The 20,316-nt window shown below is 40.4% G+C and overlaps 1 protein-coding gene across 1 annotated transcript in view; it reads left to right on the top strand.

Moving 5' to 3' along the window:
* Positions 1-16,706: 16,706 nt before the first annotated feature.
* Positions 16,707-20,316, top strand: part of AGBL1 (AGBL carboxypeptidase 1) — a 560,672-nt gene continuing 557,062 nt past the window's right edge. The window contains exons 1-2 of the mRNA XM_075855278.1: positions 16,707-16,849; positions 17,736-17,867. Coding sequence (XP_075711393.1) covers positions 16,726-16,849; positions 17,736-17,867 — 256 coding nt within the window. The 5' untranslated portion in view covers positions 16,707-16,725. The remainder of the gene's footprint in view (positions 16,850-17,735; positions 17,868-20,316) is intronic.

Genomic DNA, 20,316 nt, shown 5'->3' with positions numbered 1-20,316 from the left:
AACAGCTGACAGCTCTAATACACTGCACTACGCATGTAGTGCAGTGTATTAGAATAGCGATCTGGGCCTCCTGCCCTCAAGTTCCCTAGTGGGACAAAGTAAAAAAAGTGTAAAAAAGTAAAAAAAAGTTGTGTAAAAATAAGAAAATAAAAGTTTTAAAAGTAATAAAAGTAAAAATCCCCCTTTTTCCCTCATCAGTCCTTTATTATTAATAAAAATATATAAATAAACAAATAAACTATACATAATTGGTATCGCCGCGTCCGTAACGGCCTGAACTACAAAATGATGTCGTTATTTATCCCGTGCGGTGAACGCCGTAAAAGAAAATAATAATAAACCGTACCACAATCACAATTGTTTGGTCACTTCATCTCCCAAAAAATGGAATAAAAAGAGATTAAAAAGTTGCATGTACCTAAAAATGGTACTGATCTAAACTACAGTTCGTTACGCAAAAAATAAGTCCTCGCACGGCTTTCCTGATGGAAAAATAAAACAGTTATGGCTCTAAGAATAAGGTAACACAAAAAATTAATTATATTTTACAAAATATATTTTATTGTGCAAACGCCATAAGACATAAAAGAAACTATAAACATCTGGTATCACCGTAATCGTATCGCCCCGCAGAATAAAGTGAATATGTCATTTATAGCGCACGGTGAACGCTGTAAAAAAAATAGAATAAAAAACAATAGTAAAATTGCTGTTTTTTAGTCACAACACCTCTTAAAAATAGAATAAAAACTGATCAAAAAGTCGCATGCACCCCATGAAAACTGCAATGAATTCCTCAAGGTCTCTAGTTTCCAAAATGGGGTAACTTTTGGGGGGTTTCCACTGTTTTAGCACCACACGACCTCTTCAAACTGGACATGGTGCCTAATAAATTAAATAAAATTAATTAAATGTCACCTCTACTTTGCTCAAAATTCCTGTGAAACACCTAAAGGGTTAATAAACTTTCTAAATGCTGTTGTGAATAGTTTGAGGGGTCTAGTTTCTAAAATGGGGTCTTTGATAGGGGTATCTAATATATAGGCTCCTTAAAGCAACTTCAGAGCTGAGCTGGAAACTAAAAAATAAATTAAAATTAGGCAATTCTTCGCTTCTTACATTATATTGATAATGAGCAGTGCCCACCCCGAGATGACCCCAGTTTTGACGATGACCCCAGTTTTGACCGTTTGTATAAACGGAGACCCCTATTAGACCGTTTCAGGGCCCAGTTTTCCCAAGCATACACCCTCGAGAATTGTATTTCTATTGATGAGTCCTTGGTACATTTTAAAGGGAGGCTTCAATTCCGCCAGTACCTGCCGGGTAAGAAGGCAAGGTATGGCGTGAAGATGTATAAGCTGTGCGAGAGTGCATCAGGGTAAACCTACAAATTTAGGATATATGAAGGGAAGGACACCAGTATTCAGCCCCCAGAATGCCCCCCTTTACTGGGAGTTAATACAAAAATTGTGTGGGATTTGGTGCACCCACTACTGGACCAGGGTTACCACCTCTACCTGGATAATTTTTATACCAGCGTCCCAGTCTTCAACTTCCTCGCTTCTAGAAGTACTGCGGCATGCGGCACTGCTAGAAATAATCTGAGAGGCCTCCCTAAACTCTGCTTGGGCAAACAAGAAGGGGTGAGAGCAGGGCACAATCTAGCAGCAACATATTGTGTGTCACGTACAAGGACAATAGAGATGTCACACCAGTACCCATGTACGTGTACGAGGTACCAGTACAGAGACTCCCAAACCAGACTGCATCCTGGACTACAATAGGTACATGGGAGGGGTGGACTTGTAAGATCAAGTCCTGAAGCCCTACAGTACTTCTGGAAGCGAGGCCACACGCATCGTACCAGGGCAACACTTTTTAGGAGAAGTTTCCCAAACTGGCAAGAAGGGAAAAAGTCAAAAGAGGTGCAAAGTCTGCTATAAGAGGGGGATAAGGAAGGACACAATATATCAATGTGACACGTGTCCCGAAAAATCAGGGCTCTGTATGAAAGTGTTTTAAAATTTATCATCCATCCCTTTATTTTTAATTTACCACAGTTTTACTCGCCCTGATGACCTCCGCACAGCTTATCCCCCTCATCTTTCCCCTCTGAGCCCTGCTGCATGCCCAGGCAGCTGATAACAGCCACATGTAGGGTATTGCCGTACCTGGGAGAACCCACATTACAGTTTATGGGGTGTATATATCCGGTGGCACATGCTGGGCACAATATATCGGACACTGAATTGGCATATATGTATAGAAAATTGCAAATCTCACTCTGCACCAACTGCTGCGCATTATCTTTTACACAATACCTGTGGGGTCAAAATGCTCACTACACCTCTAGATGAATGCCTTAAAGAGGCTCTGTCACCAGATTTTGCAACCCCTATCTGCTATTGCAGCAGATAGGCGCTGCAATGTAGATTACAGTAACGTTTTTATTTTTAAAAAACGAGCATTTTTGGCCAAGTTATGACCATTTTTGTATTTATGCAAATGAGGCTTGCAAAAGTACAACTGGGCGTGTTGAAAAGTAAAAGTACAACTGGGCGTGTATTATGTGCGTACATTGGGGCGTGTTTACTACTTTTACTAGCTGGGCTTTCTGACGAGAAGTATCATCCACTTCTCTTCAGAACGCCCAGCTTCTGGCAGTGCAGACACAGCCGTGTTCTCGAGAGATCACGCTGTGACGTCACTCACAGGTCCTGCATCGTGTCAGACGAGCGAGGACACATCGGCACCAGAGGCTACAGATGATTCTGCAGCAGCATCGGCGTTTGCAGGTAAATCGATGTAGCTACTTACCTGCAAACGCTGATGCTGCTGCAGAATCAACTGTAGCCTCTGGTGCCGATGTGGCCGACATGATGCAGGACCTGTGAGTGACGTCACAGATCTGCACTGCCAGAAGCTGGGCGTTCTGAAGAGAAGTGGATGATACTTCTCATCAGAACGCCCAGCTAGTAAAAGTAGTAAACACGCCCCGATGTACGCACATAATACACGCCCAGTTGTACTTTTACTTTTCAACACGCCCAGTTGTACTTTTGCAAGCCTCATTTGCATAAATACAAAAGTGGCCATAACTTGGCCAAAAATGCTCGTTTTTTAAAGATAAAAACGTTACTGTAATCTACATTGCAGCACCTATCTGCTGCAATAGCAGATAGGGGTTGCAAAATCTGGTGACAGAGCCTCTTTAAGGGGTGTAGATTTTAAAACAGGGTCACTTCTCGGGGGTTTCAACTGTACTGGTACCTCAGGGGCTTCTGCGTACAAGACTTAGCACCAGAAAAGCTCCAGTAGGCCAAATGGTGGTCCTTTCTTTCTGAGCCCTGCCGTGTGCCCAGGCAGCTAATAACAGCCACATGTAGGGTATTGCCGTACCCGGGAGAACCCACATTACAGTTTATGGGGTGTATGTCTCCGGTGGCACATGCTGGGCACAATATATCGGACACTGACATGGCATATATATAGAAAATTGCAAATCTCACTCTGCACCATCTGTTGTGGATTATCTTTTACACAGTACCTGTGGGGTCAAAATGCTCAGTACACCCCTAGATGAATTCCTTAAGGGGTGTAGTTTTTAAAACGGGGTCAATTCTCGGGGGTTTCAACTGTACTGATACCTCAGGGGCTTCTGCACACATGACTTAGCACCAGAAAATCCCCAGTAGGCCACATGGTGGTCCTTTCCTTCTGAGCCCTCCCATGGGCCCAAACGGCAGTTTATCACCACAAATAGGGTATTGCCGCACTCAGGAAAAATTGGGAAACAAAATGGGGTATTTTATTCCTTGTGAAAATAAGAAATTTTGAGCCAAAACTACCTCTTATTGGAAAAAAATTACATTTTTTTTAATTCACAGCCCAATTCAAATAAATTCTGTGAAAAAACTGTGGGGTATAAAGGGTCACAACACACATAAATGAATTCCTTGAGGGGTGTAGTTTCCAAAATGGGGTCACTTCTGGTGGGTTTCCATTGCTTTGATACCTCTGGGGCTCTGCAAATGCGACATGGCACCCGAAAACCAATCCATCAAAATCTGGGCTCCAAAGAACACATAGCGCTCCTTTCCTTCTGATCCCTCCCATGGGCCCAAACGGCAGTATATCACCACAAATACGGTATTGCCGCACTCAGGACAAATTGGGCAACAAAATGGGGTATTTTATTTCTTGTGACAATGAGGGTATGTGCACACGTAGTGACCAAAAACGTCTGAAAATACAGAGCTGTTTTCAAGGGAAAACAGCCTCTGATTTTCAGACGTTTTTTGAGCAACTCACGTTTTTCGCTGCGTTTTTCGCGCCGTTTTCACGTCCATTTTTGGAGCTGTTTTCATTGGAGTCTATGAGAAAACAGCTCCAAAAACGTCCAAAGAAGTGTCCTGCACTTCTTTTGACGAGGCTGTATTTTTACGCGTCGTCGTTTGACAGCTGTCAAACGACGACGCGTAAATGACAGGTCCTCTGCACAGTATGTCGGCAAACCCATTTAAATGAATGGGCAGATGTTTGCCGACGTATTGTAGCCCTATTTTCAGACGTAAAACGAGGCATAATACGCCTCGTTTACGTCTGAAAATAGGTCGTGTGAACCCAGCCTGAGACATTTTGAGCCAAAACTACATCTTATTGGAAAAAAGTTTTTTTTTTTTTAATTCACAGCCCAATTCAAATAAGTTATGTGAAAAAACTGTGGGGTCTAAATGGTCACAACACCCATAAATAAATTCCTTGAGAGGTTTTGTTTCCAAAATGGGGTCAGTTTTGGGGGATTCCTACTGTTTTGGCACCTCAACACCTCTCCAAACCTGGCATGCTGCCTAAAATATATTCTAATAAAAAAGAAGCACCAAAATGCACTAGGTGCCTTTTTGCTTCTGGGGCTTGTGTTTTAGTCCACGAGCACACTAGAGCCACATGTAGGACATTTCTAAAAACTGTAGAATCTGGACAATACATATTTAGTAGTTTTTCTCTGGTAAAACCTTCTTTGTTACAGAAAAAAATAAAATAAAATTGAAATTCAGCAAGAAAAATGAAATTTGCAAATTTCACCTCCACTTTGCTTTAATTCCTGTGAAATGCCTAAAGAGTTAAACGTTCTAAATGCTATTTTGAATACTTTGAGGGGTCTAGTTTTTTAAAATGGGGTGTTTTATGGGGGTTTCTAATACATAGGCCCCTCAAAGCCCCTTCAGAACTGAACAGGTACCTTAAAAAAAGGCTTTTGAAATTTTCATAAAAATATGTTCTAAGTCTTGTATCAGCCAAGAAAAATAAAATAATGCTCAAAAAACTATGCCGATCTAAAGTAGACTTATGGGAAATGTGAACTAGTAACTATTTTGGCCGGTATAACCATCTGTTTTACAAGCAGATGCATTTAAATCCGGAAAAATGCTATTTTTTCTAATTTTTCTCTACATTTTGCAATAAACACTGAATATATCTACCAAATTTTACCACTAACATAAAGCCCAATGTCTCACGAGAAAACAATCTCAGAATCGCTTGGATAGGTTTAAGCATTCCGACGTTATTACCACATAAAGTGAAATATGTCAGATTTAAAAAAATGGGCTCTGAGCCTTAATGCCCAAACTAGGCTGCGTCCTTAAGGGGTTAACTTAGTCACAGATGTGCCCTTAGTCACAAAAACGCTCCTTCTAAATCTTCCATTGACGGGTATATTTGGCTGTAGTTATTAGGAGAAGTATCCTGACTTAAACAAGATAGTAGAGCAAATGCTTGACATATTTGAATCTTTCCCAGGTATCCATGTCTTCACCCCTTTACATACAAATGAATATTTTGAATTAATTACAGATTTGCTAAATAATAATTTAATAGCCCTGAAACCATTTACCTACCTGAAAACAGAAATTTTCCTCACTGGCTGAATGTGTGGGAACAATTTTTGCTGACTGAGCATAACCCTTGACAGATCAATGATATTGAACTTTGTAGAGTAAGATCTCAGAGGTTACATGATCCTCATCAGCTGTGTATACTTCTCTCAATGGATTAGATGTTACTTGGCCAAGTCGAAAGTTTCTACTCTGCATCTTTAAATAGAATCTTCTACGTCTATTCCCTGTTTCTGGACCCCACAGTAGTAGTTTAGCTACAGCAAAATGGTTATCCTCTATTTCAATAGCATCTAACTTCATAGGATGATTATACCATATATCTATATGATTGCTTACTTTTGAGGTGCAGAGCTATAATAAACATCACACTTACTCAGGATGAAACTGAGCTAAACAGCGTAGATTTAGGCACCTTTCAGAATCTGAGGAAAATGAATGGGCAATCCTTATGGTGCCCATTTGTGGTTATTTATCATCTATTAGGCCAACAGAAAAGGAAATTGACAAAGCATAAAGCATTATCAGTGATGCCCGCGTGTTCATGAATCTACCCTTTATTGCTTTTGGAAGTCATTCATTGATGGAAGTCCAGCATACACCTCCATTATTCATCATGTAAAGTTGAGCCCACTCCCATTCGTCTGTGATCTCCCCTTTCTTATAAAGCTCTATTTCTATAGATTAACAAGGCTGAGCTGCTGATTGCTGTCCATTAATTCCCTTCTTTCACATGACGACCCTACAGTAATTTGTAATGTCAAGAGCGGTTGTCATAACACCACCTACGTCATGGCACATTATGATGCTTGTTATCTTATTCATCTGTTGCAATTGATGTAAAGTTCCAGAGACGACATTAGCAGCAAAGGCAACTAGGAACTATTGTTTATCTATTGTGAACGCCTAGACAGTGATGTGACTGTGATTTTTCAGCTGAGATAGGAACTACACTGTATTATTGCTGGAAAATAAAAAAATATAGTTAAAATACAGTATATAAATATACTTTCAAAAGTTCACACCCTTGTTCAAATTGTACATGTAATGTACAAGAGGAATACAAAATGCCATGACAAGTGCTTTTAAGATGTAAGCCCCACCTTTCAATACGCTGTTCACACTTCCTAAACCACTCCTGGTGATACCTTCACAACAATACTTACAATACTCATAGGGCCCATAGTGCCATCCTGATAGTAATTGCCAAGAATGTAAAGCTCAGAGTACTCACGAAGCGCCAACCTCATAGTTGTCTCCGTGGTTCCCAATTTATTGTAGTGCACATAGTGAGAGACTTATTGAGGGGCCTAAAGTGCCAGCCTTAGGGTATGTTCACACGGCCTATTTACGGACGTAATTCGGGTGTTTTTGCCCCGAATTACGTCCGAAAATAGCGCCTCAATAGCGCTGACAAACATCTGCCCATTGAAAGCAATGGGCAGACGTTTGTCTATTCACACGAGGCGTAATTTACGCGCCGCTGTCAAAAGACGGCGCGTAAATAGACGCCCGCGTCAAAGAAGTGACCTGTCACTTCTTTGGCCATAATTGGAGCCGTTATTCATTGACTCCAATGAATAGCAGCGCCAATTACGCCCGTAATTGACGCGGCGTTCAAGCGCCTGCACATGCCGTTACGGCTGATATTACGGGGATGTTTTTAGGCTGAAACATGCCCGTAATTTCAGCCGTTACAGACGCCCTCGTGTGAACATACCCTTATAGTAAGCATGACATACTGGTTCGACTCCAGTATACTAATGACACTCACTTAGGCTCCATGCACACGACCATATTTTTCACCCATCCGTAAATACTGTCCTTAAATACGGATTCGTAGTCATTTATAGTCATCCGTAAATCATCCGCATATACGGAACAGTGTTCTTAAATAGGGTCCGTAGTGCATCCGTAATGCATCCGTATTTACAGATCCGCAAAAAAGGAATCTGGGCTAATCTCCTGGCGTCGCACAGCAACGCTTCTGTAATTACGGATAGCTACAGATGAATATCCGTAGCCGTCTGTAATTACGAAAGTGCCCATAGACTTCTATGGGGAGTCTGTGCCGTAATTAAGGACAAAAAAGAGACATGTTCTATAATTTCTACGGCACGGATAACATCCGTAAAAATACGGAAAGGTGTCTGTAGCCCATAGAAATGAATGGGTCGGATGAAAAATACAGATGAAAAATACGGTCGTGTGCATGGGGCCTTAGGTTTTTTTGAACGTGCATGTAGTGGTGTAGCTATAGGGGTCACAGGGGTCACAGTTGCACACAGTCCCCCAGTCTCATCAAACCCTTCAGGGCCGGCACACAAGGTCCGGACGCTGAACAGAAGAGAAGCCAGGAGTGAGGAAAGGTAAGTAAATAAAGAGGTCTGATCTGGAGTCAGAGTTTATTTTTTCTAGTTTGATCTGATGTCCGATTTAGAGACCTGAATTATTTATGGGGTCAGTTCTGACCCCTAAATTTTGGGTATACATTTTTTAGGGGACTGGTTTGCTGCTTTATTTTGCGGTCTGATCTGGGGGTCTGAGTTTATTTTTAGTTTTCATCTGAGCTTTAATGCCCCTCATGCCTTTGTCCTGCATTTTCTACTTATGTGGCTGTTAGTGTGTATGGCACCATTGTCCCCGCATGTTCTGATTATTTGTCAGGTCATGCTAGGCCAGGGGTGGGCAAACTTTTTGACTCGCGGGCCACAATGGGTTCTAAAATTTGACAGAGGGGCCGGGCCAGGAGCATTTGGAGGGAGTGTTTGGGCCGGATATACTAAAGCATTAAATGTAGTGTGTGCAAACCTCATAGCACAGTAAGAACACTACAACCCAATTTATTAACTGTCTTTCAAATGTGAAAAATAGCCCTTATCAGTTTGTCTCAAGGAATATGCAAGATATGGCATTTACATACTATTTCGCAGATACTGGGAGGAGGAAATGTAAATAGATTAAAATAACATACGCACTGTGATTTATCAAGAAAAAAGTTCTGTTGACTCTGTAAATTAGCTGCCAACCTCTGAGCAGTAGCCGCCCGTTCTTGTGTTGACTGCTTGCTAGCATAGTTTGCATGCTTCGTGGCAAAGTGACGGCTGATATTGTACTCTTTGAAAACCGAAGGGCTTAATGGTGACGTGAAACGAAGTGAAAATTAAAGTGAAATAAAGAGAAATACGCGCCACATTAACCCCTTAATGACCGGGCCATTTTGCACGTTAATGACCAAGGATTATTTTTTGTTTTTTCATGGTCGCATTCCAAGAGTCGTAACTTTTTTTTTATTACGTCGACATAGCCGTATAAGGGCTTGTTTTTTGCGGGACGAGTTGTATTTTGTAATTGCACCATTTTTAGATGCTTACAATATATTGATTAACTTTTATTAACTTTATTTTAGGAGAGAATTGAAAATAAGCAGCTATTCCAGCATTAATTTTCACGTTATAAATTTATGCCCTTTACTATGCAGCATAAATAACATGTTACCTTTATTCTACGGGTCGGCACGATTACGAGGATACCAAATATGTAAAGGTTTTATATGTTTTCCTATGTTTGCACAATAAAAACCCTTTTAGAAAAAAATTACTTGTTTTTGCATCGCCGCATTCCAAGAGCCGTCATTTTTTCATTTTTCCGTCGATGTGACCGTATGTGGGCTTGATTTTTGCGGGCCAATGCGTAGTTTTCATTAGTACTATTTTGGGGTACATAGGACTTATAGATTAACTTTTATTTTATTTTTTATGGGGGGAATGGGAGAAAAGAGAGAATTTTGCCGTTGTTTTTTGCGGGTTTTTTGGACGCCGTACATCCGGCGGTTTCATTAATGTGTTCATTTTATTGGTCAAGTTGTTACGATCGCGGGGATACCATATATGTGTATGTGTTATTTGTTTTGACACTTTTACTGAATAAAACCACTTTTTGGGCAAAAAAAGTAGTTTTATTTGATTTTGACTGTAATTATTTTATTTTTTTTCAACAAACTTTATTTAACTGATTGACATTTTTTTTTTAAGTCCCACCAGGGGACTTCACTATGCGATGTGCCGATCGCATATATAATGCTTTGGTATACTTAGTATACCAAAGCATTATTGCCTGTCAGTGTAAAACTGACAGGCAACCTGTTAGGTCATGCCTCCGGCATCGCCAAACAGGCAGTTGCGGAAGACAGACCTGGGGGTCTTTGTTAGACCCCCGGCTGTCATGGAAACCCGACGACGACCCGCGATTTGTTTGCGGGGGCGCCGATCGGGTGACAGAGGGAGCTCCCTCCCTCTGTCAAACACATTAGATGCCGCTGTCACTATTGACAGCGGCATTTAATGGGTTAAACTGCCGGAATCGGAGCGCGCTTCGATTCCGGCAGTTGCAGCAGGAGCCAGGCTGTGTATAACAGCCGTGCTCCTGCCGCTGATCGCGTGGGTACACTGGCAGTACCCGCGCCATCACAGGACGGATATATCCGTCCTCCTGCGCGAACTAGCAGCTGCTGAGGACGGATATATCCGTCCTTCGGCGTTAAGGACAACGGTCAATGTGTTTTGAGTGCGCCATCTATTGGGAAAACGTGGGCATTGCAGGGAAAGGGGAAAAAAAAGGAGGTTTTTACTATGATTTGGACAAGTTCGGCGGGCCGGATTAAAAAGCCTAACGGGCCGTATGTGGCCCGCGGGCCGTAGTTTGCCCATGTCTGTGCTAGGCGTTTTCACAGAAGTTATATTTTTCTTTATTGCGACTTGGCTGCAAAGTGTGCCATCATCCTAACTTTCACATGGAGCTGGAAAATGCTCATGGGGGGGGGGGGTTTATTTTAAAATTTGGTTTGGGGCTCAGCACTTTATAGTTACGCCCCAGGTTCACATTGTAATACTGCATGCAGTTTTATGGTGCTGTATAAATACACTGAAAAATATGGTGTTTGGACACAATGGACATATCTATGAAGCCCCTGTGCAACATTTTTCGACACATGTTAATGTGTTGAAAAAGTGCGGGGGGGGGGGGGTTAAGACTCAACCTAGATGGGCTATAATAAATGTTCGCCATTTCGCCAGAATTATAACATATCCCATCTATTGTTTGAATGAGTTGTCTTCAGCTACTAAAGCAAAAACATGACAAGGTATTTAATAATTATAAATAAAATAAGTTGTGTAAAAGACAAATAAAGGCAGCAAAGATTGAAACAGAGAGAATCATCGCCAAAGAAAGTAAAAATAACCCAAAAATATTTTTCAACTACAAATAATAAGAAACTATTAGGAAAAATATAAATTGTTGATTATATGTCACCTGCTGGTATCCTGGAGTATCTCAATGAAAATGAACATATAACTCAATATCAGCATGAGTTTATGAGGGATCGACCGTGTCAAACTAATCTGATCAGCTTCTATGAGGAGGTACGTCCTAGACTGGATCGGGTAAGGCTGAGGATGTTGTGTATCTTCAGTAGAACTTTTAAAGAGTTTGATACTGTGACGCATAAAAAGTTGGTACATAAAATGAAAATGCTGGAACTGGGGGAAAATATGTGTAATTGGTTAAAAATCAGAGGGTGGTTATTAATGGTACATCCACAGAGTGGGGCACAGTTACCAGTGGGGTTCCATAAGGGTCATTATTGTGCCCTCTTATTTTTATTATGTTTATTAATGACCTTGTATGAGGGTTTACAGAGTATAATTTCATTATTTGTAAATAGTACTGAGCTCTGTAAAGTAATCAACACAGAGGAGGATAATATAATATTACAGATGGATTTGGGGAAGCTTGAGGCGTGGGCAGAGAAATGGCAAATTAAGTTTAATGTGGATAAATGTAAGGTTATGCCCTTGAGCTGAGGAAACAAATTCTACAATTATGTATTAAATAGTAAAACACTGGGTAAAACTGCCACTGACAAAGACATGAAGATATTGATGGGAAGTCAACGTAAAAGGGTTGTCCAGGATTAGAAAAATGTAGCTACTTTATTCCAAAAACAGTACCACACCTGTCCACAGGTTTCGCGTGTGGTATTGCAGTTCAGACCTATTCCCTCAGCCGCCATACCAGACGGGGTTATTTAGTTTGAAAAAAAAAACAATTTAGGGCAATCTAACTACAATCCACAAATATATGAATGGGCAGTATAGAGATCGGTCGAATTATCTTTTACACCTAGGCCTGTAAACATGACAAGAGTGCAATTTTTACATCTACAGAAACAAAGGTTTCACCATTATCATAGACAGGATTCTTTACTGTTACAGCAGTGAGTCTATAGAACTCGCTGCCACAAGATGCTGTGATGGTTGATTAATTGAACAAGTTTAAGGCTGGGTTCACACGTGGCGGAATTTCACTTAAATTCCGCTGCGGACACTCCGCAGCGTTAATCCGCAGCGGAGCCGTTTGTCCATTGACTTACACTTTAATTTAGCAGTGTTCGTTTAGACGAGGCGTAAAATTCCGCTGCGGAGCATAGGCTGCGGAGCGGAATTTGGTGTCCGCAGCATGCTCTGTCTGTTGCGGAGCAGTGGCGGACTCATGGCGGAATTTCTCCATTGACTTCAATGGAGATTCTAAGTTCCGCAATGAAGTCCGCAGCTGTCATGCACATGTCATGTGTGCTGCGGATGCGTCTTGCTTTTTTAACTTGACATTTCTTCATTCTGGCTGGACCTATGTATTTCTAGGTCTACAGCCAGACTGAGGAAGTCAATGGGGCTCCCGTAATGACGGGAGCGTTGCTAGGAGACGTCAGTAAATAGTCACTGTCCAGGGTGCTGAAAGAGTTAAGCGATCGGCAGTAACTGTTTCTGCACCCGGGACAGTGACTACCGATCCCAATATACATGTATCTGTAAAAAAAAATGAAGTTCGTACTTACCGAGAACTCCCTGCTTCTGTCTCCAGTCCGGCCTCCCAGGATGACGTTTCAGTCTAAGTGACGGCTGCAGCCAATCACAGGCTAATAACAGGCTGCAGCGGTCACATGGACTGGCGCGTCATCCAGGGAGGTCGGGCTGGATGCTGAAAGAGGGACTCGTCACCAAGACAACGGCCGGTAAGTATGAAATTCGTTTACTTTCACTAGGGAAAGTGCTGTCCCTTCTCTCTATCCTGCACTGATAGGGAGAAGGGAAGCACTTTTCCCGCAGTCCGCAGCAGCTAGTCCGCATCAATTTTCTGCACATTTTGTGCAGATCCGCAGCCGTAATCCGCAACCCGGATTAGGTGCGGCATTGATGCGGACAGTTGCGGAGGAAATCCGCCACGTGTGGTCATGCCCTAAGAGGGGCCAGGATGACTTTCTTGAAAGATATAATATTACAAGCTATGGTACCTGCTTTCTGAGATAGGAAGTTGGTCAAGGGATCCGCCTCGTAGGGGTTTCTGCCTTCCTCTGAATCTTAACGGTAGGATTATAGGTTGGACTTGATGGATCTGTGTCTTTTTCAATTTTATAAACTACGTAACTATTTAACGGGCTAAACCTGCCCAGAAAAGTTTAGATTTCCCTTCCCCCAAACAGGGTACCTGAATTTTGTCAGACATATTAATATTTACTATAAGTCATATATATATATATATATATATATATATATATATATATATATATATATATATATATATATATATATACATTATAAGGACAAAAATATTGGGATGCCTACACATTAAACCTACAGGAGCTTTTATGACATTAGATTCTAAATCCGTAGGTATTAATATTGAGTTGCTCCCCCCTTTGCAGCTAAAACAGCTTCCACTCTTCTGGGAAGGCTTTCTACAAGATTTTGGAGTGTGTCTGTGGGAATTTTTGCCCATTCATCCAGAAGAGCATTTGTGAGGTCAGACACTGATGATGGACGAGAGGGTCTGGCTCGCAATCTCCAATCTGGTTCTTCCCAAAGGAGTTTGATGGGGTTGTGGTCAGGACTCTGTGCGGGCCAGTCAAGTTCTTCCACACTAACCTCACCCAACCATGCCTTCATGGCTGCACTGGGGCACATTCATGCAGAAAATGGAAATGCTGTGGAAATACAATGCAAGTACGCCACATTTGAGCGCACCCTAAGAGTTAAATTGCCAACATACTGCATTAAACACCTGCATTTACAAATGCAAAGTGAATATTGAATATGAAATTGACTACTAGAAGTTATTGAAAAAAACATAACCTACTGTATTTCTTTCTTAGGGAATGCCAGGGAAGAAAAACCACAAGTCCCTGGAGGTAAATGTAATGTGTCTATTTTCTTTTTTAACAGAACTCATGCGAGAAAGATGTAACCCTGAATATCCTGAGTGTATTAAGTGAATTGCTGTCTGCTGGTAAGTGACCGCAACGCATTAGTATTTTATTGCAGCTGATGTTCTTAGAAATGATAGGGCTGTAAAAACACATTACTTTCAATACGAAGCAACTACTCTCGCTATACTAAAGATAATGATTCCAATAGATTGTGCTTTCTTTTAACCTAAACAAAAAAAGTCTTTATAGTGTCGGAGCCAAACTCGTGCGGTTATTTTGAAAAGAGTTATTAACCTCTTTTTGGCTAGACAATTTTCAGGCATGCAATATGTTTGGAATATTGAAAAAATACAACTTTTATATATGGATATGTGTGTGTGTGTGTGTGTGTGTGTGTGTGTGTGTGTGTGTGTGTGTGTGTGTGTGTGTTTGCAAAAATCCTAGTTTTATTGCTTATGTAGCATGTCACAAGTATGACATTGGGAAATGACTCTCCATGCATAAGTAAAGCTGTCCATACATGGGTCAACTTGCATCTGATTCAACTGGCATCAGGATGTTGGTTGTGAAAGGGGAATACATAAATGCAAGATATTTGGGATGATTTTCCCTGTAGTAAATCGTTTTTATGTGAATAACAGGTGATGATATGACAATGTTGTTTCTATAACATCACAGGTGATGATATCACAATGAACCACTTCATTGGCATTGCCTGTGTGAACTTTTTATGACTAAAACAGGTGATGACATCACAGGGCTGGGGTTATGACATCATAGGTGCGATGATCTCACATCCCCTATGACGTATTAGCTGTTGCTGTTGTGATTACATCATTAATGTTACAACATAATAATGGGTCACTGTATTTATATTGCTTCCCTAATAATAACAACAATTATCAATAATGATCATCCTTTTATCATCCGCAAATATTACTATAAGTATGGGCACTTTAAGACACAATATTTTAAGAAACGTTGACACATTTTGTCATATAAAAGAGACACAAACAAATATACCAACCCTTTCCACATGAAAAAAAGGTATTTCATGAATTATAAACAAAGCAGAAAATACATACTTTTTATATTACTCTATAACCCATAACTTCTTTGTTTGCGCCCCTTCCCGCCATGAGCCGTAAATATACGGCACTGAAAGTCAGTAGTTAACTTCCAGCGCCGTACATTTACAGTGCTGTGATTGCAGGAGCACAGCAATTTTTCCCACATGATCATCTGCGGGTGGGGGTGAATGTGATTGATAACTCGCAGCAACAGCCAGGATCGGAGAAAACTCTGATGACAGTCGTTTAACCCTTGTGGTGTTGCGATCAATAGCAATTATGCCTCACTTTGTTCCTTGATTGTCAGCTAATGATTTTAGGGGACAGCCCTGGGCTTAACAAAGGCCCACAGGGCTGTTCTAAACTAATCCCTGTTATAGCAAACCTGAGGTATACCCTAACAGCTGCCTGTGCATTTTAGATGCGCAGGCAGTAATGCATTGGAATACTTAGGTATTAGAATGCGTTGAATGGAAAAAAATAATTAAAAGTCAAAATCCCCTTGTGGCTCAAAATTTTTTAATTGTTTAATGAAATTATTTGTTTCAAAAAACAAAAAACACGCATTTAAAAAAGAAAGAATTAACATAATAATTTTAAATAAAAACTGTTCTTATTAAATAAAAGTCATTAAACATAAAAATCCCTATCACTTATATATCCCCTTAATTGTTACAACCCACAATAAATTTACAACATAATTTGAGGTGTTCGGAAGATAACAAGAAAAAAAAACCACAAAAATCAATGGCGGAATGGAAATATTTTGTGAAGTCTACTGAAGAAAAAAATCAATATAAATTTAACGCAAATGTTTATGTACCAAAAAATTATACAGTATATTAAAAAAATTGCCACAAAATACACCGAAAAAATAATAAATGCCTCTTGGAATACAGTGAGGAAAATATGAAAAAATGAGCAGCATCCTCAAGACCATAATGATCTGTGTCCTTAAAGGGTTACAGAAAAGCTAGCATTGGGTTCCTAAAGAGAATTAGTATTTTACCTCATGGAAGATGTGGGACTAATTAGCCTTTTGCAGGCATTTTACTAGACATCCAAAGATCAGTTATTGCTTTTTTGCCTCAGCAACCATACGATGCCCAAAGAGTTCTGCAGGAGCAACGGGACCGCTCTGTCTGATGCTGCAAGTCACGGAACTCTTCAGTAGGGCCAATTCTAATGCTAATGTTTGTTTATGGAGATTGCATTGCTGTAAGCTCGATTTTATGCCACTGTAGCTAGAATAGTCTAACCCATTAATTAGGAGAGAACCTCAGACTGTTGGTTACGTACTGTATATTTGTAAACCTGTAAAGAAATATGGGGTTGTTAACTCCACTGTGATATGGATGATTAATAAGGTATAGGATAAAGGAATAAAAGACTATTTATAGGAAAACATAAGGATTGGTCCCTTCATGTGAGTTAAGAATAAATTATACTACTTCTTCTAATTTTTCCAGGAACTCATCGCAGGATTCACTACATGATATCCAAGGGTGGCAGTGAAGCCCTTCTTCAAACCCTGGTAAATTTGGCGAGATCAGATACCCTTGACTATGGTCTCATTTTACCCCTCCTCCGACTGATGGTCAAGGTAGGCCAGAGAGGTACTGTATCTGTGGGATTTTTCATATTTATATTATTTCATAGCCAAATACTTTATTATATTACATTGGATCAAACCAACTTGAGACGGGGCAATAGGTTATAAAAGTGCATTGTTTGTGATGGACAAATATAATTCCATTAGCTGAATTGTGCCAAATAGTGACAGACAGCCATGTAGAAATTAGATTTCCAACATTTGCCCTTGGAGCCCATGAGTAAACTTTAGATCGCCCACTGTAGGCTGTTAATAGGCTGTAGAAAGTCACAATACATTTACTTTCACCGGATCAGATTGCTCCTGCTACCAGCAGCAGGGACAAACCTAGCTGTGTCCCCTTCATTTTTTACCCAGGCACACAGCACTGTACATACGCTTGCTCCTGTTCCTGGTACTGCAGTGAGTTGCAGTGGGCTGCAGTACCAGGAACAGCCACAATCACATGTATAGGGTGCAGCTCCTTTATTCAGCTGAATGATGGGGTGCTGAAAATAAGACCACTATCAATTAAAATATTGATACCCTATCCCATGAATAGGGCATGAATATTAAAGCCCTGGAAAACCCCCTTAACAATTCCCCACTCCTCTGCCAAAGGTCCAAGTAATTCTATTTAAATATTGCTGTAATAGAGCAGAATATGTAATGACTTTCTGGGATTTATGTATTCTGCCTATACGGCGGAGACAATGGAAACAAACAGTGAAGCTTGACATGCTGGAAATGTTATTTTACTCTTTTCATTTGACAACAATACTGGCCCCATTTTTATGACAAGTATATGACAGCAGAAAGCAAGACAAGGGCTAGTGGGTAACAGCAGACATGATAGTACCATGGAATAAAATGATGAAATTATGTCATTCAATTAATCCATTCTATTTTAGATGGAAACTTTGGAGAAAAAGCACAAAAACTAGAAGCTACTGATGTTACCCTCAGTTTAATAAGAAGAAATCTGACAAAGTCTGATAATGTTACCCCCTGTCTCCTTGCTATTCAAATATATGCTTCCAATGGTATGTATGTCTTTATTGGTGATCTATGCGACCTTTCACAATTATGACTATTAGGCTGGATTCACACGAGCATGTTCGGTCCGTAAAGGACGGAAAGTATTTTGGCCGCAAGTCCCGGACCGAACACACTGCAGGGAGCCGGGCTCCTAGCATCATAGTTATGTACGACGCTAGGTGTCCCTACCTCGCTGCGGGACAACTGTCCCGTACTGTAATCATGTTTTCAGTACGGGGCAGTAGTTCCACGGAGAGGCAGGGACTCCTAGCGTCGTACATAACTATGATGCTAGGAGCCCGGCTCCCTGCAGTGTGTTTGGTCCGGGACTTGCGGCCGAAATACGTTCCGTCCTTTACGGACCGAACATGCACGTGTGAATCCATCCTTAAATGTTGTAATGGATGCTACCACTGCTACCGCTCCTGTTACCAGTGGACTACAAACCTTTTATGTGTTATGTCCAGTGTTTCCTCCAAAGCTGTGTGATCTGGAAAGGATAGAGTTAAAAATTCAAAACCCTGCAGACAGGCAAAGCTGTTTTTGGGCTTGTTGGTCTTTATTAGTACGGTATGTTGTTCTAAGGGCACATTCAGACGTGGGGGAATTGCTGTTGAATTCCGCTGCGGACAGTCCGCAGTGGAATTCAACAGCAGCCGTTTTTTACATTTCTTTCTATACATTTTTAGGAAACTTAGTTCAGACGTTGCAGAAAATAACTGATATTAGGCTGCAGTGCAGATTTTTCCCTCCGCAGCATGCTCACTACATTGCGGAGAAGAAGCGGAATTTTACGGCAGATTTCAGCCTTTGCAATGCAAAAACGGAAATCTGTGGCATGTCCGCTGTGATATCCGCAACTTCTGAATTACCTGTCAAATATGTAAATGTTGGTGCAGATTCGTTGTGTAATTGCCCCAAATCTGCACCAACATTTGCAGTGGAAAAATTCCGCCAGGTCTGAACATGGCCTAACTCTTTCCTTTCCAGAGCGCACAGGTTAGAGGGAACACTAGTTATATCAATATTCATGAAATTCAGCATTTCAAAGAGTTTTCTTCAGTTTACCATTACTTATCAATACTCTTTAATATACAGTTTGTATATATGAATATATATATATATATATATATATATATACACATATAAATAAAAATAAAAAAAAATACAAAATATATATATATATATATATATATATATATATATGTACAATCAAGATAAGCGTATGCATAAAATTGCATCAGTTACCAGTTTTTCATAACGTGACAAAATCTAAAGAACCCTTGACTTTGTAAAAGAACGGGTGACTTTATAATAACAAAAAGTAAGGCAAATATAACATTTAATCTTATATCTAGTAAGTCAGAAATTGAACCCCTTCACGACATGCCACGTACTGGTATGCTGTAGCCGTTAAGGGGAAGTATGGAGCGGGCTCACGGGCTGAGCTCGCTCCATACTCAGCGAGTGACAGCTGTGTTATACAACCAACACCTCACTGCAATGGGTGGAGTCAAAGATCACTTTGATTCCGCCCATTTAACACCTTAGATGCCGCGGTCAATCGCAACCATGGCATTTAAATAGTTAGAATCAGGGGGCGCCCCCTTCAAACACGGCATCGTGCCCCCCCCACCTGCGATGGGAGCAGCCGGTAATGACGGTTGTTATGGAAGCATGGGGGCCTAATGAAGGCCACCAGGTCTGCCATCTTTGTACTTCTTTGAAGCCCTGCCTCTAGGCTTCACGATATACTGCAATACATTAGTATTGCAGTATATCATGCAAGCGATCCAATGATCGCTGCTCAAGTCCCCCAGGGGGACTAATAAAAAAAGTTAAAAACAGTTAAATAAAGATTTTTATAATGTTCCAAAAAAAATAAAAATATTAAAAGTTCAAAAAACCCCCCTTTTCCCATTTTTTCCCTAAAGCAATGTTAAAAAAATAAAAGTTAACATAACTGGTATCGCTGCTTCTCTGAAGGCCGAACTATCAACGACGTAAAAAAAAAATTATATATAAAACATGCAAATTGCTGTTTTTTGCATGTATCCCAAAATGGTATCAGTGAAAACTACAGCTCGTCCTGATAAATTTAAGCCCTCATACTTCTAAATTGATAGAAAAATAAAAAAGTTATGGCTCTCAGAGTATGGCAACACAAAACTTTTTTTTTTAGCAAATAGTTTTATTTTTTTAAAAGTGGTAAAACCTAAAACAAAACATATAAAATTTGGTATCGCTATAATCATATCAACCTGTAGAATACAGTGAATATGTAGTTTTTATCACCTGATGGATGGCGTAAAAACAAAACTCCCCCAAAAATGGTGTAATTGTTGTTTGTTGCCCATTCCACCCCTCAAATAATCTTTGTATTCAGATGGTTTTAGGACTGTCCAAAATGCACCAAATTTATTACGGGGTTTGTGCCTTTTAATAAATTTGGGG

This window comes from Rhinoderma darwinii, chromosome 3 (genome assembly GCF_050947455.1).
Source record: "Rhinoderma darwinii isolate aRhiDar2 chromosome 3, aRhiDar2.hap1, whole genome shotgun sequence".
In the NCBI taxonomy this organism is placed as follows: Eukaryota; Metazoa; Chordata; class Amphibia; order Anura; family Rhinodermatidae; genus Rhinoderma; species Rhinoderma darwinii.
The sequence above is the reverse complement of the archived record's forward strand: the minus strand, read 5'-3'. Positions and strand labels throughout refer to the sequence as shown.